Source organism: Strigops habroptila, chromosome 5 (genome assembly GCF_004027225.2).
Source record: "Strigops habroptila isolate Jane chromosome 5, bStrHab1.2.pri, whole genome shotgun sequence".
NCBI lineage: Eukaryota > Metazoa > Chordata > Aves > Psittaciformes > Psittacidae > Strigops > Strigops habroptila.
In genome coordinates this window covers 16,377,727-16,404,298 of record NC_044281.2, presented here as the reverse complement: position 1 = coordinate 16,404,298, position 26,572 = coordinate 16,377,727, and the positions used below count along the sequence as shown (strand labels likewise).

The following is a 26,572-nucleotide window of genomic DNA, read 5'->3' as shown; positions in this document are numbered from 1 at the left end:
GATGCACTGACTCTGATTTTGTTTATACCAGAAGAGCCAAGCTAGACCATATATGGCTTATAAATTTGTTGACTTCCAGATTACTGGTAACAAGTTTGCTTTGATTAGTGTAACAAGATTTATTTTCAGTTAATTGGTAGATGTCCCTTCAGACTTGACTTCACTCTGGCAGCTGATTGCTCTACACCACAGCAGTCCGATCACGTTGCACTCATATTCAGCAACAAGATCAACGAAGAAAGAACAAAAAAGTAGGGGAAAAAAAAAAAAAAAAAAGACCGTTTCTACAATATTGTGGTTCCTCAGAAAGTTCTCCACTGTGTGTCTGTGCTGTTACTGGTTGTTGCTCTAACAACTACGTAACACCAGAAAGCTTAAGTTTGCAATACAATTGCTGCTGTAGGCAATAAACTATATATTCACGCAATAGATGGCATAGAAAATAACATAGTGAGTAACGGGATTTCCGCCTCAGGATAGGTAGCACATCTACAGCAGCACAGTTTCTTGCAGGTTATGCCCACTCAACTACCTACTAAAAGCTGCTATTTTGACACATTTTAGAACGTATCATTTGAGCAACATGTTTTTGACCACTGCAGACAGAATAAAAATTGCTATTTTTTCACCCAGATTCCATGCATGCTCCCTATATTTTACATGGGCACTTCATTTAGTCTTTCTAAACCTCTGTTTTTCCAGCAGTATGTTTTTGCCACAGAGGGACTGCTGCTGAACAAACAAGGCACATCCAGAGGGGCTGGATCAGCTTCCTTTTGCATAGTAGGCAGCTGTCAGTTCTGAGAATGAAAACCCCTCATACTGGATGGATGACACCCTGAGCAGTCAGTTGAACAGCCTGCTAATCAGCAGCCGGCAGAAAGAACACGAACTCCAGCTCTCCACTCATAGTTATTCAATTAATGCATAACAATTTCTGTGATTAGGGTTCTTATCTTGGTTATTTAAAGCAGTTGAAGTAACTTTGATGCACTACATCAACCTTGCAAAGGGAAGACTTGAAGCAGCCAGGGTAGCGTGCTCACTATCTATCAAAGCAACCCCAGGTTTTGAAATGAGGAAAAGCAGTACAAAATAGAAATACTTTAAAATTATACATGGCTTTATTTGCCCAATTCATCCACAGATTTCAAGTCTGGATTATCATAACGAATATTTCTGAAGTGAAACTGTGAAAAGATAGATAGAAAAATAACTGCATTTAGTCTAAGACAGAAAGTATATGCCTATCATTTCATCGCCTCCCAAGAATTTAAGCAAAAAATAAGCACATTATGATTGAAAACATGGCCTGTCTTTGCCAGGGTAGATGTCCAGTGCAATAAAGTGCAACAGACAGGATCACTGTCTACTAAAACCTGCTTTCCTGCCACTGGAGTCTTGACATAAAATGCTACTGAAATCTATAACTTCAATTTCAAACAGGTCTTTAAATTTCAGTGATGCTTGGTATTAAATAAATTAACAGCCCTTCAAATATATTTCTTGTATGTAAAAGACCATCACCTAAAGAAACCTATATTAGCAATTAAAGAATTCTAAGCTTCTCTTCAAAAGAGACTTCAGTAAAGGTGGCTGGAAGTTTTACTTAAAACACTGATAATAAAAATCAAATAATCTGACAAAAATATTATTTATAAAGATATTTGCAACCTTTTCAATTTTGTTTTATTAATAACATGTCTATTATGCATAAAATTGACTTTTGATTAAAAAAACAGTTTGGGATATTAATTTGTGTTTCTAAGCACAGACAGAAAGGTGATGTACGCCATATTTATTCAAGTACTAGCATCTTGCTATAAAAATATAAAGCAACATAAAATACTTCAGAAATTAAAATGTTTGTACATTTCTTCAGAATTAGTTTTCTGATTAATTGTGCACTTCCTCTAAACAAATTTTGTCCACAAGGTTTCCTAGATTTAAAAAAAAGTTTTAAGTTACACAACAAACCCAAACTCCCAAACTACAGCACAGAATTCATGCCTAATCATTTGCCTCTTCAGCTGTGACCAACTTCACTTCCAGTTTACAAGCACAGTTAAATGGGTGAAAAACCCTGCGATGCTTTAGCATCCTCCACCTTCTGGGGCAGAGTACTGCACTACTGCACACTTCGCATCAGCTTCTCTTTCTGCAGGCAGAAAAATAACGGAACTGATCAAACTAGTGGCCAGAAAGTGAAAAACAGAATAAATTAAAAAAAAAAAATAAAAAATTCCAAACTCCTCAAGTATTATTTCTTTAGGCATATCTCCAGAAACATAACAAGTTACTTTTCATCTTCGTTTAATGCAACCTTTTTAAGACAGCATTCTCAACATCCAGAAGTTGTATTTTCTTTCTGCTCTAACTCAAACTCCTATTCATGAACCATACCAACCAACCTGTGAATACTTATATGAATATTTAACCTTAGAGGCATCACTAAAGTCTCAGATAAAATGCATATGTGAAGGTAGCTGGCTTTTGGAAATTCTGGAACACCCTGACTGCAGCGATGTCGCTGTTTCATTTCAGGTATCAGGACACAGCAACACCTTCTGCTTTCACAAATTCCTTCCTTTTATTTTCAGTTACCTCTTGACTTCATTGGTACATCATACTTAAGCTCTAACCCAAATCTCTCCCTTGTCACCACCAACCCCATTAACATCTTTCCAACAAGTGTGCATGTTCATGAAAGAAAGCATGAGGAGAAGCTACATGCTTAGGTTGCAGAGCATGGAAATCCCCACCAGCTTTTATCCATTCTTGCAATAGCTCATTCTGTTCTGCCCCATTTCTCACAAGCCTTCAGTAAACTTAGGCTTGATCAATTAAGAAATATCACATTGTGAACAGCATGATAGTTTTGGGTAAAAGCTTGTCAAACTATTTGAAAAATGTTTACAAATCCAGTATCTTTTTATAAATTAAAAATTACAATTATATACTGTAATTAGCAAATCACATGAGAAATCATGTCAATTAAAATTTATTTCTTTTGTAATAACTTTATAGTTTGGATACGTGTTTCAAAAACTATTCTTTCCATAAGTTATACTTTTCTAATTTTTACCACTGTTTTGCTAGTGCATATCCTGATGTACTTAACAAGCAACAGGCTGTTTCTGCCTCTTAACTGAATAATCGTCAATGAACAATTTGAAACACTAAGTACCAAACATTGCCTCTTTTCAGCAAAAATCTTCTAAAATTTGGGAATTTATAAAGTACTTAAGTGAATAGCTTAACTAGATTACAGACTTAATTCATTAGCTGCTGGTAGATTACTTTATTGATTAGGATTTTAAGCTTCATTGTCCAGTTGAGAAACATTACTTACAGGAAGATACCAACGGCATAGAGACCATGCAATAACTATAGAAGTCTACTATACAATGAAGAGAACAACATCAACTCAAATATTTTTTTCCCAGCAATGGTAATCTGAAGTAATCTCTGAAACAAAGTCATTTGACTCGCTAGTTTTGATGAAGGAGGAAAGAAAAAAAAAAAAAAAAAAAATCCCTTGAGGGAGAAATACTTGTTAGAGATGATAAATTACTAAAATGAGCAAGTGTTGGCAAATGACAAACAAAATGAAGAAAGGACAGCAATATTTTTACTTGTTTCTGCCAAATTTTCCTTTGCTTCTATCAATAGTTATTAAGAGAAAGTCTGGTACTACACTACTTTCATATAAGCTTTCTTTCTAATCATATCTACAAAAACCAAAAGCACAACAAAAACTGAGGATGCTTTCATGATTATTTAATCCCTAGCAAATAAACTTCTGGTATTCCAGTTTTGGCTTTTCTCAAAGTCTGTGCCCTGCTCACCAGCCAAAGTGACTGAAAAGCTTAAATCTTATTTTCAGATGTAACCTGGGTAAACAGGTGTCAAGCACTATTCATGTTTCCTTAAAAAGGTTGCTATAATGATTACTTTTAGAGGACGGATTTTTACTATTCAGAACCTTACTAAAGACATATCAGGCTTCAATGGTACCACTAACAAATCTGGACAGAGTACACTAATTGCAATTCCTAACAATAATCTTCAGTTCTTTCCAACTAGTCTGCTTTTTCTTGATGAAGTGATTTCTGTGACTTTTTATCCAGATGTGCCACTCTAAAGCCCAGAAATCTTCCTCACCTCTTTATTTTCTCCATGTTCCATTTAAGCATGTTCTGCTGGTAAAAAAAAAAAAAGCAAAACAAAAAGGAAAAAAAAAAAACAAACAAACAAAAAAAACCCACAACAAAAAAACCCCAGCCTCCTTTTCTGTTCACATTTATATGCTGAGTTCCAGAACTATGCTTTCATTCTACCTATTATGAAATAAAATATTTCAGGATGTCATCATTGTAAACACTCTAGGCTGAATGAGAGGAGATCACACATAGGTGAAAATTTTTAATCCAGTTTGAGCAGAAAGGGAGATTTCTTTCCTCCCTTTCCTCTCTCTGCTTCCCTTACTTTGAAGTACCCTAAAGAAAGAAAATGGAAGCCCCTGGGTGGAAGTCACAAACTTCCAGGTGATACGTTCTAACTTGAATTACGTCATTACAGAACGTTTGAAGAGAGCAAAAGGGAAACCAGCACCCTAGAGACCTGCTCTCTCGGTCTTCCAGCTCAGTAGAAGTCTAAACTTTACCCAAGTAAACAGCTAACAAAACAAACAATCAAAGAACATACCACAACGTCAGAAGTCTCTACACCTGGAAACATCCTTTAATCACCTGAACACAGATATCAGACACCATCCAGAGCCACCACACATGCATCAAATGCACCATGCCACAAATTCTTGTCCAGTCAAAAATCCGACACTTTCACAAGTTGCCTACCAGGAAAAGTTTTGCACGTTGAGCTTTCACAATCATATCGTTTCCCTCAGGTAGCTCCTATAACACGCTATATGACTTTGAAAATCTTGGTCCTTTAAAGACGCTGTATTTCTCTATTCACAGAGTATTAAGAAGACTTCCTTATCCCCTCCTGAGATCTTCACTGCTCAGTCACAGACAAAAAGCTTTTTCAGGATAGGTCCAAGGCTAAGGAATTTAGCCTTTCATTTGCCCTAACTGCTGTTCTCAATATAAAAGCACTCTCCTTACACCCACACAGATCAAAAAGCACCCTGCTTTCCTCACTTCCAAAAAGAAAAAAAAAAATATATATATCTCCTTAAAGGAACAAAACGCAGACATGAAAGAGGAAGTTACTCAGTTCATTTGCCCTTCCTTCGTTTGCTCATGTTATGAGTGCTGCTGAGAATCCAACAGAATAGAAAACACATGAAAAAGACAGAGTTTCTTGGCTGAGCATTCTGCACGAGACCTTCAGAACATCTCTGCTGGCTCTTTAGCCTATAGACAGGGAAAAACATACATAAACTCCAGCTTCAGCAGTAAGGCTTCAAGAGGGTTGCCACAGTGAACTACAGTTCTCAGTTTATTCACCTCCTCTGGCAGGAATCATCAGTGACCTTTACTAAATAAGGCAAATTCAAGATTTCCACAAAGAGCTTGGCTAGACTTGGGCCCTAAAGTCGAGTGATCAACATGGAATTGCTCACAACCCCATACCACTTCCTCAATCATTTTTCCCTCTTGGCTTACAGTATCCTTCGGAATCTCCTTGTAAGTAACCTTGCAGCAGTGAAGCTACTAACCCCCAAATGCTCTCACACTGCAGAAGATCACCATACATTAACACTGATGTTTTCTAAAGGAGAAGAAATTAATGTAGTGCTGGGTTATAATTGGCAATCTGATACAGAAATGGCTCTGAGCTCCCTACCAAGAAGCGAAGTGGTTTTGTCCAGTATAACAAGCACACCAAAACTTACTTCTCACTTCACCTACCAATATGAAACAGCAGGAGGGGAAATATGCCGCAATAAAGACACTGGGAAGAGGATGCAAGATCTTTGAAGCTGAAAGCACCTTACAAACAACATCATCTTGGAACAAAGAACTAGCCAGCTTGAAATGTGACAAGCTTGTATTCATAGCAATAAAAAGCATGGATAAAAAGAATCCCAAAAAGAATAAAAGGACATGGAAATGCATTCTAGCTCAATCACTTGAAGAAATAAAACAAGTTTCATGTGTCATGGTAGTGACATGTCACACATTGTTTTCCAGATGTTTATAACAGTATTTTCTGCCTGGTAGCCTTTAAACACATGTTGAAGAATAGCAAGAAAATTTATTCAAAGGTCCTAAAATGACAGCCATCTTTTTTTTTTTTGGGGGGGGGGGAGGGGGGTGGGGGGAAGGCTGTATAAAAAACCATGTCAGTGTGCATCTATTTCATGACTACAGTATGATCCAAACCAACTTGGCTTTGAGAATGGAGCTTTGTTGAAGTGATACTCTCTTTGCTGCACCTTTTAGGTGTCTTTGACAAAAGGCAGTAATCTCCATAGCTTCTACTTCTCTTCCTCCTCCATGATGATGGAATAACAAAAAATTGGTACACTGTCTTAAGTAAGCTTCTAGAAGCTAAGGCCTGCAGCTTCATCTTTCCCAGGAAATCGTTATCAGTAGCTTCTTAGAACCTCTCTTCAGCACTTGAGAGAAACATTACCAGTTCTAGAGCCCATCACCTCTTCCATACAAAATACAATGACAAATTTTGCCCTTTGCAGACAGAACTGAGCAAAGAAACAAACATTGTATCATAAAATAAAATGCTTATTGTAGGATCAAGTCAGAATTATTGGGGCCTATATTAAAAACAACACAATTTAAAATTACCTAATATACAAGAGGGAGTAATATAAGCTGGACAAAGTAACGCAAGCGAAGCCTAACAACGCACAGTGTTAGCCACCTTAATCTTTCACTAAGGATAGCTGCTGGTGAGGGAACAGTTAGCAATCTGACAGTCAGAATCACAGAATCATTGGGTTGGAAGAGACCTCAGCAGATCATCCAGTCCAACCCCCACCTACCAAGCCAGGGCCACCTACGGCAGGTTACACAGGTACGTGTCCAGGCGGGTTTTAAACGTCTCCGGAGAGGGAGACTCCACAACCTCCCTGGGCAGCCTGTTCCAGTGCTCTGCCACCCTCAATGTACAGTTCTTCCTCATGTTGAGGTGAAACTTCTTGTGTTTTAGAATGCCCTCTTCCAAGAATGAATCAAGTGTAAAAAGCAATGGCTTATCAATTTATGAATTATACATATTAAAGGAGGTTTTAGAAAGGTATTTGCTAACAACTTATTTTGATTCCCATAGATTTCCAAAGAAAAAGCAAAGTTTGTAATGTGGTCTAAAATTGCTTTCTAAAAAGCATCTCTCCTGAATGTTTGGGGTGCCTCAGGTACATGTTTTGAGTGTATTTTGTCCTTGGTCATTAAGTAAGCACACAAAGCAAATTAGCATTGACGGACAGTAATTTTCCATATCATGAAAAAAAGCTTATTGCAAAGTGGTTATAAAACTCCGTGAAGTGTAAGGAGGTGACAATTAATTTAATATATTATGTCATGAATGACAAACATGCTTACAAATGTTATCTGAAAGACTGCAACAAAGTAACTCCAAAATGCTACCAGAAATACAAGTAGCTTAAGTCACTGGGGAGAATTTTCCTTTATGCGGGTCTTCCTAGGATCCCCACCACAAACCACATTTTTGTTGGGCTTTTTTGCAGGGGTGGTGTGGGGCAGAGTGTTGTTTCGGGGTTTGTTTGGTTGGTTTTATCTCCAAAGAACACCTTAGCAGAAGCTATCAGCTTTGACAGAACACCAAAATTCTGGCACTGAACCATAAATTGACCATTACCATAAAAAGAACTGCTAAATGAGAAACCATGTGCTCAGTATAAAACTAATTTCATGCTTTCAAAAGCACACAGTGGCTTCTAGCAAGATAGTGGCCCTGGGACTTGCAAAGACAGATTGGCTAATACAAATGGTGTGTGCTCCTGATGCAGTCTGCTTAGCCAAGCTTTACATGTACTGGCAGTAAATGGAAATTCTCGAATCTTCTGTCAAACAAATACACACTTATCTATAACTTTAGAGCTGAAAGCTATAAAACAGCTGCCTCATAAATATATTTAGCAGGAAAACGCATGAGCTGTCCTAGTTCCTCATAAAAAAACCCACAGCAGTCTTTACACAGTAAGCATAGACATTTCTGTAGCAAGCAAGAAAAACATTTTAATAAATATTTTTCAGCATCTTTCCTCCTTTTATAAAGGAAATTACTATCAGAAAATGCAAATATAATCATAGCAGGTCTCACTGCAAACTAAGCACACTGGCAGAACAGCAATGCTTAATAAGTAACTCAGTTGAACTATTTTTTTTGCGTGTGTGTTTTGCTATAGGTGAAATTCTCAATAAAAGAGTTCTTTAAAAATACATCAGTACAAAGTCTATTTAGTTTACGATAATGCTTCTTTTGAGCTTAAAGATTTACTACTAGAACTTCGTGGGCTACCTTTAACACACTATCTGTTCCCTTAAATAAAACTTACTGCACTAAATCTCAAATTTAACTGGTTAGGGAGAAGCGTCAGTAATTTTATACCCTTCTCAAAGCAAGTTGTCAGTGCAAATGAATTACTGGAAGCTATGCTGGCATGACAGGTCATAACTTTTAATATTAACAGTGACAGACATATGCAGGATGTATAAAATTTATTTCAGTATTTACTTTCTTACTTTATCTGGAGAATCCAACAGCTCTTGCATTTCACGTATCGTTATAACTATAATTTGAGATTTAACACGGCAGAAAGCAAGCTCTGGTAAGAGGTATTTAGTCACACTGCCAATTAGCTTCTTTCCATAACAATAATACAGCATCACTGACACGTTCCAAAAACATTTAAAATGCATAGAAAGTCACCTACTGGAAAGATGCCCTCTGCAAACAGCAAGCAAGGAAAGGGAGCTTGCCACATATTTAGAGTTACTTTATATACTGAAATAAGACAAGAAGAAAAACATGCATTATATGCCTTGCCATTTTTCTTAACCTTTCCACTGGAATAACTAAAACAAATGACATGCACACGGAAACAATACCAAAGATGTAAACATCCACTCTTAATATCACATCAGAGAGAAATTCAGTGAAGTTTAATAATAAAAATTATGCTCACCTCTACTGGGAAGTCCACTCCACATTATGGCAATACTATTTAAGCAGCTTAAACAGCAACCAAGTTACATAAACAAAACTTCCAGTATGTGACCAATATGATCTACGCTGCCACAGAGACTTGGCTCCAGCCCTGATCAACTGTGTGACAGTACACTGTTATACCAGTGCAGCCTCAAACCTTCCCAGATGCCGGCTTATTGCATTGCTCATTGAAAATCCTTCACACGCTGGCAACATTTTAGGGAAGGACAAGCACACTCTGAGTCATTTGTAAAGAAAGCAAAGCAATTTCAGTTCTGTATCTTCATGCGTACTGAAACACAGAGCACTGTCAAAGTAGAAGTCTGAGCTGAATTTATGCTGAGAAACAGGCAACCCAAGCCTTCATTATCAATGCATGGAATCAGCTACAGTGATCAAATTCAAACAAACCACCAGGAAAAAAAGAAAAAAAGAAAAAAAAAAAAGATACCATTATGAAAGGCTCTACAGATTCAGCTCCAAACCACACAGAACGAAGAATCATCTATCTAGACTGTGTAAATGTTAAAAATAGCTCTGTCTTTTCTACAGTGAACACAAGACAGGGGAAAATCAGTAGCCTGTATTGTGACGAGGTTCATTACTGGAAGAAAATCCTGCAATAAAAATGAATGATTCCTTACAGCTTTTCTAAGTAAGATTAATTTGCAATTATGCAAATAAAGAAATAAATACTTTTTAACCACATAATAGACAGTCTATTGTACATAAACAAATAGGTAATAAAGAGAAGCACAAATATTTGGATTAAAAATTTTAGAATACTGACCCAGAAGAGATCTGTACAGTCCGCCAGATTAAGCATTTGTATAAAAAAAAATTAAAAAAAAAAATCAATAACTAAAAGCATGACATTACATGACCAATACATTTGTCCTTCAAAACGACAATAATTTTTAATTACTATGAAAATTCTCCATCGCTTATTAAATGCACGCTCATAGTACTCCCCCACAGACTTCCCACTATGTAAATCTTTTTGTCTTTTCAGGTACTCCATACATTTTCTTTCCCAAAAAAGGTAAGAGGGCATGTGTCGCTGTGCATACTCACACCCACAGAGATACACAGTACAATAAGAATCAGATGTTATCACGACTAAGTTAAGTTTGCAAAGAAATAAAAACAGGAGTTTTTATTATAATACCTTTACAGTTATGCAAATATACTACTGTGTCATGAGACAACTATGAGAGAAATTTTGGCAGGATCTGATCCCAGATAGGACACTTACTGATTTATTTTTGCAAGAGAAAAAAAATAATGAACAAATCTGGACTTTATATTTTTTCAGCCATTTTAAAAACAGAAATCACTTTTATTCAGTATGCATTTCCAACAGTAATGACTCTGCACTGACAGATGCCTTTTCATCTCAGCTGTCTACACCTGTAAACTGTGGATCACAACCTTCAAAGAGACAGTGAAGAAGAAATCCTTACAGCAATATGAACTCAACTGATTCCAGCAGCTCTCCAGGCTGTTTAAATCTTAAGGGAGACCTCCCAGCCTGAGCAGAAGTTGTTTCCTCACCACTCCTGCAGATGTTCTCAGCTTGAAGTCATGGCTGTTGAGCAGCTATATTTTTGGTCCTACACTCTAGAACATCTGATTATCTGATGTCTTAAATGCTGGTTCTTTACCACAGCATAACTGCCCCTGAAGAGAGGTTAAACTCTCAGAGAAGGAATTTTGCACAGAATTTTGCCATGAGAATATGTTTGTGCAAGCTGAGAGCAAAGCGCGCCTACTAGGGTAGCCAATTTTATTTTGAAACCCTGCCCCACTCCACCCAAAGCACCACCCCCCCCCCATAAATTGCTTTTTTCCATACTAGTCACATACTCCATTTGTTTGCTTACAAATGTCATTCATGTGCTCCCTACCTCCTAGAGAATGAAGCAGAGGCTACACATAAATAATTGGTCTGATAATCTCTACCAATTTCAAAAAAAGTTGGGTTTTCTTTTTGCCATAAGGGAACTTCTTAATGTTTTGCTCCAATTACTTAAGAACAACCAACCTCAATGAAATAGTAATTTTCCTTTTTTTTTTTTTTAAGACTTCCATCGAATGCACATATCAACTACTTACTTTTATTTTTTTTATTAATTTTACCAATACATTCATGGTGCAGCTACTTAAATGCAGAATATTATGGATACAGTTTGTGGTTATTAATAAACAAGAAACCATCTTTAATGTCAGCTCTGTCCCTTTGTATTAACTTTCATCATCAATATTTTGTAAGGAATATCAAGTGTACCAAAACAATATAATAAACCCCCTTAATTTCAGACCAGCTAAGCATGACTGCTGTGAAGAAAAACAGCAATCACTTATCATAAATACATTTCATATTGAAAGAAAAACATTAACTTATGTAATATTACATATTTCCTAAGTAACTTGTAGAAGATACTCAAGTGATGGAAAGAATGTGGAACCATTTACCAAACGCAATCTTGTTCAAAAGACCACTGAATAAGAAAAGCAGTCAACATACCCTGCAGTAAGAAGTGAAATACTAAGTTTCTAATCAGCTCCCCAATCTAAGTTGTATTACAGGAACATAACTCTTCTTTTTATTATTACACTGGAGAAAGGCTTTTTAGCAAGAGAATCTAATCTTTTCCAAATAGAAAAGCAGATTTTACACAGAGTACAACAGCAAAGCAGGGAGCAACCTCCCTTCCACAGAGGGCCAGGAGGAAGGCCCTAGGTATCAGTCCACCTCATCCCCCACAGCAGCAGCCTTCTTCAAACTGCTTTCCAAAAGGTTGGGCTGTAGGCAGCACACATGGAGGGCAAAACAAAAAAAGATTTTGGCGTAACACAAGAAAGTGTAAACTCACAGGGATTTATACTATCCTCCTCCTCTCCATAGACTTGTACACCATTTCTATAGCTATGCATGCATGCTTTTAGTAGGACCCAGCTCACAAAACTGTTTCAAGATACTTTTGATTGCTGCTTAGCATTCTTCCGAGTGCTTGGTAGACCAATTCATAAAGATCTCCTGTAATAAAAATCGGATTATCCTTGTTCTTTTTTTAGAAAAAGGAAAGACAAACATTGATAAGGAATTTGAGGATCTAGATCAAGAGGCTTAAGGTAAGCAAAAATTCTGTTCTCCATTAAATTGGAACAAAGCAGACTTAGATGGCAACTAAGCTACCTGCCAGAAAGCTAGTCTTGGCCCACCTAAGGATTCAAACCTATATACCAAGACCTCCATTTACGATCAGATTCTTCTGACAGTTAAAAACCAAGGGAGAACTCCACTGAAATCAGAGTAATGCAGTGCAGTTTCATTCTGCTGTAACTGACTGTAGTTTAATCCTGACCTAGTCACCTGGCAAAGTAATTTAAGTTTAATTAATGAAAAAAAAAATCTTCCTCTTCTGCACCAGGCCAAAGGGGACGTGAGACACTATTCACACTTCCAAATTCTAGACATTTAATGTGGACAACTAATACACAAGTTAGCTGTACGGTCTATGGATTCTTTGAAGGATAATTCTGAGCACTTTAATTGTAAGCCTCCCTGCCTCCATTAACTTGAAAGGATGCTTAGACTTACAATTTAACTGGGCATCGCACAAGGAGGCAGAATAATTCCAATCTTTATTCCTAAAAGTGAAGAAAGTCTGCCTTTTCTATACTCCCTCTTTTCTCCTCCCATGTCCAATGTTGCTGCTTTACCTTCTCCCTTACACTAACATTACCTTTTTGTGACCTGATTTATGTCATGAACACAACATTTATGTATTTATTTTGGTAGTTTAACAAATCCCTGGCTGTGAGCCAGATCACACAACTGTATGCAGATAATCTCTCAGGAAATCATTCTGTGACTACTTCCTCAGTATCACAGCGGAACACGTTAACTTGCAGGATTGTTCCCTACAAAGAGTCACAGCATAGATCCCACAGCATTTCAAAACTGCCCTGCAAGGTCAGAGATTTCAAGAGCAAAAAGGCAGAGCTCTTACCAAGAATACACTGCCAGATGACTGACATCCCAGTCTCACTTCCAGCCGAACCTACAGAAAGGTCTTCAAACAGGTGCTAATGAGTGCCAGCCGGACACTACAGCACATCTGCTCTTTAAACAGCCTTGGACCCAGGAAAAAGTGATTCTGCTTTGCCTGCTTCTAGAATTTGAGCACTTTGTGTAACTAAAATCATAGAATCATAGAATCGTAAGGGTTGGAAAGGACCTTAAGATCATCTAGTTCCAACCCCCCTGCCATGGGCAGGGACACCTTGCCCTAAACCATGTCACCCAAGGCTCTGTCCAACCTGGCCTTGAACACCGCCAGGGATGGAGCATCCACAACCTCCCTGGGCAACCCATTCCAGTGCTTCACCACCCTCACTGTAAAGAACTTCTTCCTTATATCTAGTCTAAACTTCCCCTGTTGAAGTTTGAACCCATTACCCCTTGTCCTACCACTACAGTCCCTAAGGAAGAGTCCCTCCCCAGCATCCTTGTAGACCCCCTTCAGATACTGGAAGGCTGCTATGAGGTCACCACACAGCCTTCTCTTCTCCAGGCTGAACAGCCCCAACTCTCTCAGCCTGTCTTCATATGGGAGGTGCTCCAGCCCTCTTATCATCCTCATGGCCCTCCTCTGGACTCGCTCCAACAGCTCCATGTCCTTTTTATGTTGAGGACACCAGAACTGTACGCAGTACTCCAAGTGAGGTCTCACAAGAGCAGAGTAGAGGGGCAGGATCACCTCCTTTGACCTTTGAAGGTCACGCTTCTTTTGATGCAGCCCAGGATACGGTTGGCTTTCTGGGCTGCAAGCGCACACTGCCGGCTCATGTTAAGCTTCTCGTCAACCAACACCCCCAAGTCCTTTTCTGCAGGGCTGCTCTGAATCTCTTCTCTGCCCAGCCTGTAGCAGTGCCTGGGATTGCCCCAACCCAGGTGTAGGACCTTACACTTGGCTTGGTTAAACTTCATGAGGTTGGCATTGGCCCACCTCACAAGCGTGTCAAGGTCCCTCTGGATGGCATCCCTTCCCTCCAGCGTATCAACCGAACCACACAGCTTGGTGTCGTCGGCAAACTTGCTGAGGGCGCACTCAATCCCACTGTCCATGTCGCCGACAAAGATGTTGAACAGGACCGGTCCCAACACCGATCCCTGAGGGACACCACTCGTTACAGGTTTCCAACTGGACATCGAGCCATTTACCACAACTCTTTGCATGCGGCCATCGAGCCAGTTTTTTATCCACCGAGTGGTCCATCTATCAAATTGATGTCTCTCCAATTTAGAGACAAGGATGTCGTGCGGGACAGTGTCGAACGCTTTGCACAAGGAAATGAAATTACCCATCTCCAGGGATCTGTAAAATTTGGACTTCAATGGGTAATTCTAGTACATTTACTCTTAAAACTACACCAACCATTCTCGTGTTAGCATGGGGCAAAGGAGAGACAATCAGTAGATTAACCACAAGATATCACCCCAGGGAACACGTAATGAGAATTCGTGGAGCAAAATCGGTATCACCTCCAGAGGAGAACCAGGAGGAATATAACGAAGCCACCCACAAGACTGGCCACAACACATATTTATAAACCAGCCGCTGCTATCCCTACTGGTAGCTCACTTAATACAAAAGGCTTAAGAAAACAGAGAGGCAGCCTCAGGCGCCGAGCCCTGCCGCGGAAGGCGGCCTTATTGGCCGGGCTGCAGCACCACCTGGTGGCGCCGTGCGGCCCCGCAGCCGCGTCTCCCTACCATCTCTACTGCCTGAATAGTGAACACGTCAGCTGCGTGCCAGCAGGTAAGGAGGCAGGCAGTCTTCAATTACCATACTCTTAGAACTGGTTCTTCCCGCTTTGAGGAGTGGACACGTCAGCCCTTGTTTTCGGGGTGACAAGTGGGATTTAGGGTACTCCAAGCAGCTGTGACCTGACCCACGGCTGTCGCCACTGCAGGCTCCAGCAAGTCGTGCTGCTGAAAAGCATTTAGCAGGCCCACTCCAAAATACATCTCCCTAAGGCTGCAAGGAAGTACCCGTTCTTTTCCTGCTTATAGGAAATAACTGGAACAATTTCCAGTTCAAGCTGCAGAAGCAAATACATACTTTCTTGTTTTCCTGAGACTTCATTTATTTCCTTCTGATGAAGCCTTGCCACACATTAGATACACCTGGCACACATATAGGGATGGCCCTTGGGAATGGCATCACTGGCAAACTTCAGCCTGAGCTGCAGTAAGAGAGGATGGGTATGACTGATAACACTAACATAAGCAATAGTGAAGGCTCTAACATCATGTGCAATATACTTTTCCTGTAGAATACTGTTTTCTTCACACATAATTTTTAATACCAATCTAAAGAAAGTAAGCTCAATGAGTGGACAGCCAAAACTTTCTAATTTAGTCAATTTCTTTATTTGCTCAATATGAAGAAAAGTAGCTGTTAAATTTTGTATGCAATTTCACTTGCTATGAAGTAACTAAAATTGCAGGTATAGCTACAATAGCAAAATAGCTTCTGGAGTTCAGTAATGGGGTGGGGGAGGCAAAATAAATCTACAAAAATGGAGTATGCTTTTTAGAAAATTATGTTGCTAAATACCTTTTGAAATTCTATGACAATCGTACACTTACTCTAAACATAAAGAGCTAACTTTAAAGTTATCTCTGTAAAGATATCTAGACTTTAAATATATAAAAAAACCCTCCTGATCTATACATTGTGGAGTATTATTGCCAAGACCTGGAATTCCACAGTTATCAGATCTTAGTGAACTCTTCAATAATGGTACAGTAAGAAACATTACCTATTCCTGAAAGTTACAAGCAACAAATCGAGGTTATAGTTGTAATACACAGTGAAAGTCAACAGTTAAAAAGATGCTTTATAACAACCTGAGGCCACCTGTCACAGAGAGGACCTCAGAAGAGGATTAATATGAAAATGTGTCTCATGAACTCCTTTGTCATGAGGACTCCTTTGTCATATTCATCCCCAATTGGAAGAACATCCACCAAGAGCCAAGGAAGCTGGAGGCGGTGATGGTGCGCATATCAGTTCTGTCACACAGGATCAAGAATGTTCTGGCAGGTCTGTAATCCTGGTTTTTGTACTTTCAACAAAAATCTAGAGTCATGTGTATCTTACATGACTTTTTTCCGATAAGAATATTACTAATTTCACATTCATCTTATGAAGACAGAGGAAAACTCCAACCAGAGATCTCAGGAAGCTTTCTGCAAAAGTTTGTGTTGTGTGCTGCACTGTTCACCACTGAGTACGATAGAAGGGTATGCAGTTATAACAATGAAGTATGAGAGCAGCTATTTGCTTCCTTCGCACATGGAATAAAGTCTGTTCACTGGGGCTGTTCTCTTACCATCTGCACAATTAATTTTGTTTACAACATTAGCCAAAGAAATGGGAAAGTCAGACTCCCATTACGAGAGGTAATGACACTCCAGAGGACATGGATTAAAACTGAGCCTGGATAATGTCAATTTATAGGAAAATTAATTTCTACTTATTTTTTGAAAGTGTTCTTTGAGAACTACATTTCAGTAAGTCCTATTCTTGTAGGGGCTCTTAAGCAGTATATTAAATGGTCTATAAACTAGGACGTCTCATAGATATTAAGTTATTTTAAGAATGCACACAATTAAGTAATTTTAGGTGTTATTCAACAGGAATTTAATCTTTTGGACCACAGGCCTTACCCCAGTGATAACCTTATGCTACTTGGTTCTAAACCAAACAAAACAATACCACAGACTTCAAAAAAAAAGACATATTCATTAAGAATCACAATCTGAAAAAGCTAAACCTTTTAATGCAGTTTGACTGTTTCTATACAAAACCAAAAACAACCCCAAAGCAAGTCCCTTCATGTAGCTAATAAAAATAACAACAAAAAACAAAACAAAAAACCCAAAAAACCCAAAAAAACAAAAAAACAAACAAACAAAAAAAAACCACCAAAAAAACCCCACCAAAAAAACCACCAAAACCTTTTTCATGAAGATCTGAGATCTGTTACTTCATCAATACCAAGTGTTAATAAACAGCAACTTTGGCTTCTGCTAGACAGTAATTCCTTAAACCTGCAGCATTTTATATATCTCAGAACTAGAAATGATAACTTGTTATATACTTGCTTATGACATAAAGAATAAAGAATACTTTCCAAGATCAACTTTGGCCCTTTTTGATTCTACGGAATGTCAAAAAACCCTGAATTTTCTTTAACAAAATAAATAGATGCGAGAAAGTATTTATTTCAACTATCAGTAAGAAAAGCAGCCTTAAAATGCTCTATAAATTTTCTTCAGTGCTGTTGGAACATCACAGAAAAAGGGTAATCCTGCAGCAAAATCTTTAAACCATGAACATCAAAGCAAGAGAACATATGGCATACTGGTACCCCTTAAAAAAGGCAAGGAGAGCCACAACATCCTTACCTTTACCAACCATACAATACTGAATCATTTTTATGATGTGCTCACTTTCTTATATGCATAGAGAAGTAAGGGAAGACTACTTTTTTTCAGAATAGCTATGAGCTGAGCCTAATAATGAAATTTCAAAAAAAAAAAAAAAAAAAAAAAAAGAAAAAGGGCACATTTTATGCTTTGCACCTTTACATTATGCATGTTAAATGCATTTTACCCAAGCATCTGGGACCTTTGTTTTGTCCAGTAAGTAGAAAGTATTATTTCAAATTACTTCTTACTTGAATAAGAGTAATTAAAAACCAGATCACTGAAAGCAGAACCAAGGAAAGGACCAGGCCTATAAATTCTACCTCTACTCCTCTTCCCACCACCACATTTGTTCTAAAAGTTTCTTCTATGCACATAGCATCCTTCTAGAATTTTGTTTTGGGAATAAAAGCAGACGACAAAATACATGACTCTGAAGCCACAACAGCTACTTTGAAATAGACCATATCTCAACTACACAAGGCCCAACACAGCCATTAATCACGCATTAATGCAATATTGCCTCAATACAAGTTGACTTCACAGGGGAAGAAATAACCAGTAATTCCGAACATGGCAAAATATTATAAATACTAGTATTATTAATCTATATTAAGTTTACTGGTTATGTTAGGTGGAGAAGGTAGAGCTTAAAAGCTTCCTCAGATTTCTTGACCAAAATCCAACATCTCATACTAATAATGTACCTGTGCTTGTACTTGCAAACAAAGTGCCAGGAGCTGTACTTGTAGGGAGTTTTCCATTATTTAGCTGCTTCACTCTTTTCAGGTGCGACTTCCCATTGTAATGAACTTGAGCTTGTGCTGCCGAGTTCAGCTGTATATTGCACACTTCACAGAAGGAAAATAGTATCTTCTTTTTTTCTTTGCTTAATTGATAGTCCTGTCTGTCATTCCTCAGTCCTTTTTCTTCAAAGCCCCGTAGAATACCTGGTTGATTCATAATCCCATCTTGAAAGACGTGGTCAGGACTTAATGGACGCTTCATACCTACAAAGCAAACAGCAAAAATTGTTACTAGGAGCTGACTAGTAATGCTTACTATTAAATCAGAATTTTCTTTTTTTTAAATGTTACACAACATGAACCAAAGACTAGTTCCAACAAATAAGGTTCCAAATTGTGGAGGCGTCACTTAGTGGAGAAATACATGCATTTGTGACACACCACAGAGCTCAGATATAATAAGTTGGCAATATATTACAGTCTGTGCACAACGACAACTCGCAACAAGTCATTTTTTTCTGTAAGCTATTTTAAAGCAGATTTATTACTGCATCTCTAGCAGATTTTTAAAATTATTTTCAGAAACATTTCCTCTGCATCACTAAGCACTGGTTCCAGAGTTTTTTACTTTCCAATGCCCATAGCTGTACCCACTGCCTCAAATTATTCAACAAAAAGGATGCCAACAAGAGATGTTACTGAAACACTGGAAGACTGCACTGTTCAAGTGATACTTATGAATACTTTCCACTTTTACATACACCCAAACCTTCATTCTCCATACAAGCATTAAGACGTTGTCTATTGTAATCTGTCAACACCTTCACAATTAAAACTACTATAGAGAGAAAATGCCAGCTAGACGTTAGTCTTATGGGAACTACACAAATCACAGTAAGTGACAGTTCCTGAAAAACAGTCCAAGAGCCTGAAACACGCATTTGTGCCTACAGAATCAAACCCTCATCACAATAAATGAACCAAGCTCCACAAAGAACAGTTTATATATATGGGTGGAGGTGTGCAGGCGTGTATTTCATATAAGGTATGCTTCAGAAGTAGAAGAAGAAATGGGTGGGAAGGGGGCGGAATTTGTAGAGGAGACCCTGCCTTTGAACATCCAGCCGAGCACAGGCAACCGGGGTGGCAGGAGGAGCTGTGCTTCAGTGCCAATCACTTCTGAAGCAGCTCAGACCCCTTCATAGGCTGCCAGTATCTCTTTTTCAGTGGGAGTGTAGCTGGCCTCGGATCCTCTGTATCCCTGACATTCTCTTTGTAATGGGGAGAAAGGTCTTGGGAAACTCCCATAGAACAGACTTCTGCTTTCTTGGCTGAACAACTTGCTGTTTACACTTTATTCTTTTCTCACACCACCCAAATACTCTTAATCTACCAAAGGGTGGCTGAGGGAGCTGTGCAGAAGAGCACCTCTTTCCAGGCAAGAGCACGTGTATATATATACACACACATATATATACACACACGCATATATATTTATATGTATATATGAAATTACATACATATATATATTCAGTTTTCAGAAGCAAAGAGGTTTCAAATGCAAGGTCCTGTTTTCAGCCCAGGAACCAGACTAGCACGGATCTTTGTGCACACCTACCGCCCTGCTAAGTGGGAGGAATGAGACACCACATGTCCACACACACACAGAAAATGAAACACTACAGCAGTCGTAGCAATCCTTCCCAAAACTGTGTAGTATTCATAAGCAATACTAAAATACTCTTCTTGCTATCCAGACAAGTATATTACCAGGAAAAAGCTTGTTTGGTTCTTTGCCACAAGTATGTGAATGTTATTTATATGATGGGATGGCGTATTTCATCACATTCCTAACTCTAGCCCATCTTAAAATTTTAGTTTTGTACAGCTTCCTCCTCCACCATGATTCACCAATCAAGTATGATAAATAAACAGTACACAGACTTAGTCATATATTTGTTTCATATAACTGAAAGTCCTGTCATCAAATAAAAAATATGAACAATACATTCATTAAGATAGACATCACATCAATTACTTAAATGAAAAATCATTATTAAAAGTAATTGTAGGCTACAGGAACCTATTTGCTTTTAAAACCAAAATACTATTGGATCCTGAAAACCTAGGCTAGACACTGCCACACTAAATCATTTAAGCCTAAGTATCATATTTCAAGGCAAGCAACCAAGATCCTTGACTCAGCTGAGCTTAGATGACATTTTCATCTGAAAATTTAATCTGCTTAGAGCTTTGGTATTTGTTACTTTTCAGTGTATTTTTTTAAACCATAAATAACTTCCCCTACTCCCTTTGTTTTCTCTGTATTTTTATTTCAACAGCACTGTTGTAGTTTTTATTCCCTGAAGTAAATGTTTTGAAACAGAAGCATTTATTTTTATATTACATTGGTTTAGATGCTATAATTATTTAATAATACATACATAACAGTTTAAAAATCCTGACTTGTCAGAAATCTCAAATTTGACTGCAGAAAGCAAATAATAATTCTAAATATAATTCAGTAATTATTTCAATAATCCATAAGATCTTAGTCAAACTCAGTTGATTTGGATACATTTAAAAGTGGCAAACAGCTGCATTAGAAAGCTGCAGACCAGAAGGCAGACTGATGGAGCCAAGAGCTGCTGCTGCTGAGTACCTGTAACAGCACCAGAACCTTTCAAAGGAGGGTTGTTTTGGAAAACACCAGCCTGGTACTGCATTAGCCCATTAACACTGCAGCATGAGACACATATGCTCCTGGACTGCATGCTTTGGTTTACTTTCATCCAAGGGAACAAAGCCTTTCAGCTGGTTAAGTCTGAGACTGCTGAAATATGAACCAAGTGGGGAAAATCAGAACACTTGCCTCAAAAGTATACAGCTGACAGGAACAAAAATGTTTTCAATATGGACACACCCAGAAAGAACAAGTGAGCACAGCAAGGACTCAAACTCCACACCTACACCCTAAGGCATCCCAGCTGCCAGTCTAGAAAGAAAATTAACGTTCAGACAAAGAAAAAGAAACCATTGTCCAACTTTCACCTTTTTTTTAAAAAACAAAATAGTTTTAAACCCACTCTGACTACAAAGTACCATCTTCCTTTGCATAACACAGGACAAAGGAGTCTTTAAATCAATCTCTTGCTACTAATTTACAAATCAAAAAAACACAAGCTGCGATTTCAAAATAACCCTGATTGCCTAAAGCTCTGCATCTAAATTGAAAGGTGACCTGATTATAAGCAGCACTGACCTCCCAACAACTGATGGGAACAGCAGATGCAAAGCACATCTGAAAAAATACCTACATTGAGCATCCTAAACCTTGGCTTTAGGAGGGTTTGCAGGAGCATTCTCTCTGACCAGTCCAGCCTGGAAAGGACATGTACATGCAGCCAGAGACCAAACCCCACTAGCCCTCAGAAGTCTGCCTGTCCCTACACAGAAATCCCAGCCCTCATCTTCCCAGGATTTGAGAGACCTGAACATGTAGTGTAGAAAATTATATGTTCCAACAGTCTTGTCCAGTTCCTTTTGAAGTGTTTCAGAAGAAAATGTTGGTGGCAAGCACCCACTGAGATTTTACAGTACGCACATCTTTCACATAGCAATACAGCTTTTATCATCAGTTCTTGTGGTGTATGTATCTGTTCAAAAAATAGAAAGGTTATTACATGAAAGGTCCCATTTGTCTTTAAAACTGTGTCTCCTTCCTGTCTTCTTTAAAGTTGGGGTTGGAAAAACACACTTTTAAAAGTCTCTGCTGAAATGTCCTGGCTCTAGCATATACAGAACAAGTACAATTCTTCACTGAGGCAGTGTTAAGAATCTCACCATGAATGCAATTTATTTTGTAAGAAATAACCTTTCTCTGTAAAGTATTCAGATAGCCTTCTACTTTTATGAAAGACACTTGTACATACACATTAAATTCTAATTTAAAAAAACCCAACCAAACAAGAAAGCTCACTAACCAAAAAACTTAAGCAATCTTCCTATTCTATAAATTTCCTAGTCACTCAAATTTATGCAAGCAAGAATCTGGCAAGTGTCTTTCTTTATCCTTTAAAAAGAGCTTTTCACTGCAGACAGATTTTGAAGAGTTCTGGATGGTACTTATTCTCACTCACTGGGAGTCAGATATGAAATGGGGCCATTTTGTTCCTCAGGTTTACACATAGCTCAATAGCATTATCATGTAACAGAAGCAGCTACTTGAGACTGCAGTCAGTGAACTGAGAATAATGAGAAGTTACATGATCATTATATTCTGCGTAATCAAAAAAATCATTTAGAGTAATAGTTATAATAGATGGGATTGTGAAGTATTCAGAAGTAGACAAGAATAAAATCAAGGATATGAGTTCATTAAAAGGGAGAAAGGATGGAAATTATCATATAGGGAAAATACAATAGATCAATCCTGTGAGCTCCCACGTTTGTGTAACCTGGATACAGAACAGTACAAGCTGAGTCTCAGCAGCAGCTGATACGTAACAATATCCACTAATTAAAATGTACCATACAAAAAGAACATGATTCTGTGAATCACACTGGAGTGTGATTCACAATGGACACACACATTACAAAGGTAGTGCTATACCACTGTAGTTGTATTTACTCAATGACTTAGAGGACTAGAACCAATTAAAAACTGAAAGGTGAGAACACGAAAACGAGAAAAAAAAAAGGTGAAACAATGAGGAGCATCCGAGTATGTTAGAAAACATCCAGCTGAATGATCCAGAAAAAATCTAAGTCTGTAAAGGGACTGTATGTCATATTCGTCTTTCAAAGGTACTTTAAAGTCTGCTGCTTTCTCTTGCAAAAGGAAGTTCTAATTCAAACCAGATATACTCATTTTTACTTTGATAAAAAGGAGGAAGCAACGCAAGTATGAGAGGTATTTTCAAGTATTTGACTTAGGCTGTTACCAGACTAAACAAGTTGTCCCCGCTTCACATTTCCTCCCAAGTACACAGAACTGATCTATCTGCACAGATTCTGCAAGCAATACGAGAGCAAGAATAAATTAGTGATTTATGACACCACATTAAAATTCTTACATGTCATGAGATACCCTGTTAGGATTTCTGGAGCCACATCTTCTCAGCCTCTTGCAGCTGGCAAAAAAATCTAAGCATGGACATCCTTTGTACTTGAAGCTCAAGGCAATTAGCCTTTCAATTTAGCTAATTTACTTTTAACCAGAGTTGTGCTTTCAGAGGAGCTACAAAGAAGTATTATATATTACACTGCTGTAGGTGACAATGTGCAAATCTTTACTCAAAGGAAATAAGCTTTAGTTATCCTAATGAATTAGTGATGGTTACATGAAGCATTCTTTTCCTGAGTGCTGGTCTAAACTTTTGCAATGCCCATTCCTAATTAGTTGAAACTTCAAAGAACCACTATGCTGGAAATGTAATTAGACTGCTGTCCCTCTGTGGATGTGTGCCAGGTAAGCAAAACAGAAAATGTATTTTAACAACTGACATATGGGCAAAGAGAATTTTCTCCTTTAGCCTTTGGAAATTGTCAAATGAATTATGGAAGACACAGGAACAAATATAAAATTTAACTGGCTTTCTATGTAGTTAGGTTTCCAAAAAGGTTCATTCAGACAGGGGTGGGGAGGGGGAGGCAACGAGAAGAAAAAGAGAGACCAAAGACTAAGCCTTGTTCTGTACACCTCTTAAGCACCTCCTATGGAGAAAAACTATGCAGATGGACCAGTGAAGTCTGCATGCACGCCTTCAGAGCTGCAGTCTTGCACTGGGGCAAGTATGATTCCATAGTTCCACATCTCTGCCACAAAACATTCCCACACAAAAAGAAAGACGGGGAAAAAAAAAAAAAAAAGAGAGAGAGAGAGAAAAAACCAGCTTGAACACATCCAGTGCAGTATTAAGAAGAAACTCGTAAGAGCTGCTTTTGAGAAGTCTTATGACCTTTCTTATATTTTTAAATAGTATTTCCTAAACATAGATAAACTATCAAGAGGCATATGGTTTGCACCATCTGGGCAACAAGTACTATTGGGATACTGTGGTGAACAGCATATGCATAGTGCCTTGTGCACAGTATCCTACAGTGTTAAAAGCACTAGAGACTATTTTGAAGCCAACCTTGAAAAATCCCCCATATGTTTAAGGGACCAGTTCTCTTTCAGAAGATGTGTTCCTCTTTCTTTCAGTACAAATCAAAACAGAAAACTGCCATGTTTCAAATTCACCTTATTCTGAAATTCCTCAAGGAGGCATCATATCTTGCAATGTTTCCACCTGTCAAACTTTTTATTACCCATCCATACACATCTGATCAACTCTTCATTATTTCTTTCATCTCTGCTCACAAAGCACATAGAATGTTTTAATTAAAAGTTACAGTAAAAACTGGATGGTTCTGAAAAATAAATACATTTTTATTCCTTGTGACAGATAAATAATAATCATGGCACACTGACCAAACTGGGTTAAGTAATTTTTTGCCCGTATTTTCATACTGGTTTATCAATGCACAGAAGAGGAAGTTGGTTTGCTTGAAAAGTTTTGAATGGTGTAGTATGACAAATGGCTGACAGCCTCTTCACTAACACATTTTAGAGTATTTAACATTTGAACAAGATTCCCTTTAAACTACAAAAACAGATGGTTGTTTCACACCACAAACATTAGCTGTTCAGTACAAGGTAATTCAGAAGACTCAGAACATTCAAGTAGCTAGTATTTTGCTTTGTTCTACCAGCCTTGAAAATGTCCCTGGTAAGGAAACCTAAAATTAGGCTTACTGTACTATTTTGTGAGCTCAGCTAAACTGGAATAAATACTATCACTCTCAATTTAGATTATCACAGACTGCAGTTGCATATGCCCCTTGTATGTCGCTAGCTCTAATTATAAGGTTGATCCTTTCCTCTTTAGCTCCTATACTTACAAACTTCTGACATTTTTAACATTAAGAAGAAGAGATTTACACATCAATTTATTTGCCAAAGAGATATATCCTCACCTGACAGAACATATCTGACTGCTGCCAAGAACATTAATCAAGTTTGGAGACCAGACAGCTACTTTGGCTTATGCTTCAAGAGGAACCAATGCCAACCTTATGAAGTTTAACCAAGCCAAGTGTAAGGTCCTACACCTGGGTTGGGGCAATCCCAGGCACTGCTACAGGCTGGGCGGAGAAGAGATTCAGAGCAGCCCTGCAGAAAAGGACTTGGGGGTGTTGGTTGACAAAAAGCTTAACATGAGCCAGCAGTGTGTGCTTGCAGCCCAGAAAGCCAACCGCATCCTGGGCTGCATCAAAAGAAGCGTGACCTTCAAAGGTCAAAGGAGGTGATCCTGCCCCTCTACTCTGCTCTTGTGAGGCCTCATTGGAGTACTGCGTACAGTTCTGGTGTCCTCAACATAAAAAGGACATGGAGCTGTTGGAGCGAGTCCAGAGGAGGGCCACGAGGATGATAAGAGGGCTGGAGCACCTCCCATATGAAGACAGGCTGAGAGAGTTGGGGCTGTTCAGCCTGGAGAAGAGAAGGCTGCGTGGAGACCTCATAGTAGCCTTCCAATATCTGAAGGGGGTCTATAAGCATGCTGGGGAAGGACTCTTCCTTAGGGACTGTAGTGGTAGGACAAGGGGCAATGGGTTCAAACTTAAACAGGGGAAGTTTAGATTAGATATAAGGAAGAAGTTCTTTACTGTGAGGGTGGTGAGGCACTGGAATGGGTTGCCCAGGGAGGTTGTGGATGCTCCATCCCTGGCGGTGTTCAAGGCCAGGTTGGACAGAGCCTTGGACCACGTGGTTTAGGGCAAGGTGTCCCTGCCCATGGCAGGGGGGTTGGAACTAGATGATCTTAAGGTCCTTTCCAACCCTTACTATTCTATGATTCTATGATTATTGTAATACGATTTTGCTTCATAAACCATTGGACAAGTTGGGGCCTTCTATTCAGGAACCTGCCATGAAGCCATTATTTACCTTCAGTTAACTTACACTCTACTTTAAGTACTCGTACTTTACTGTAGAAGAAAATCTAGATACCCAAAGTGTCCATCACATGGCTCTATATGTCATCTTAGGCTTTTATCCTTTCCTGCCGTATGCCTAAATCTATCAGAGAGAACAGACCTACCAGGAAAATTGCTA

At 38.5% G+C, this 26,572-nt stretch overlaps 1 protein-coding gene across 3 annotated transcripts in view; it reads right to left on the bottom strand.

The window, feature by feature from the left end:
- The window catches only part of ZNF385B (zinc finger protein 385B), a 179,624-nt gene that overhangs the window by 127,560 nt on the left and 25,492 nt on the right, over positions 1-26,572 (bottom strand). Inside the window, exon 2 of one of the 3 annotated variants that reach the window (XM_030488397.1) lies at positions 18,376-18,678. In XM_030488397.1, the coding sequence (XP_030344257.1) occupies positions 18,376-18,676 (301 nt within the window). In that variant the 5' untranslated portion in view covers positions 18,677-18,678. Of the gene's footprint in view, positions 1-9,139; positions 9,417-18,375; positions 18,679-26,572 lie in introns of those variants that run through there. The other 2 variants (XM_030488398.1, XM_030488400.1) reach the window with 2 other exon arrangements.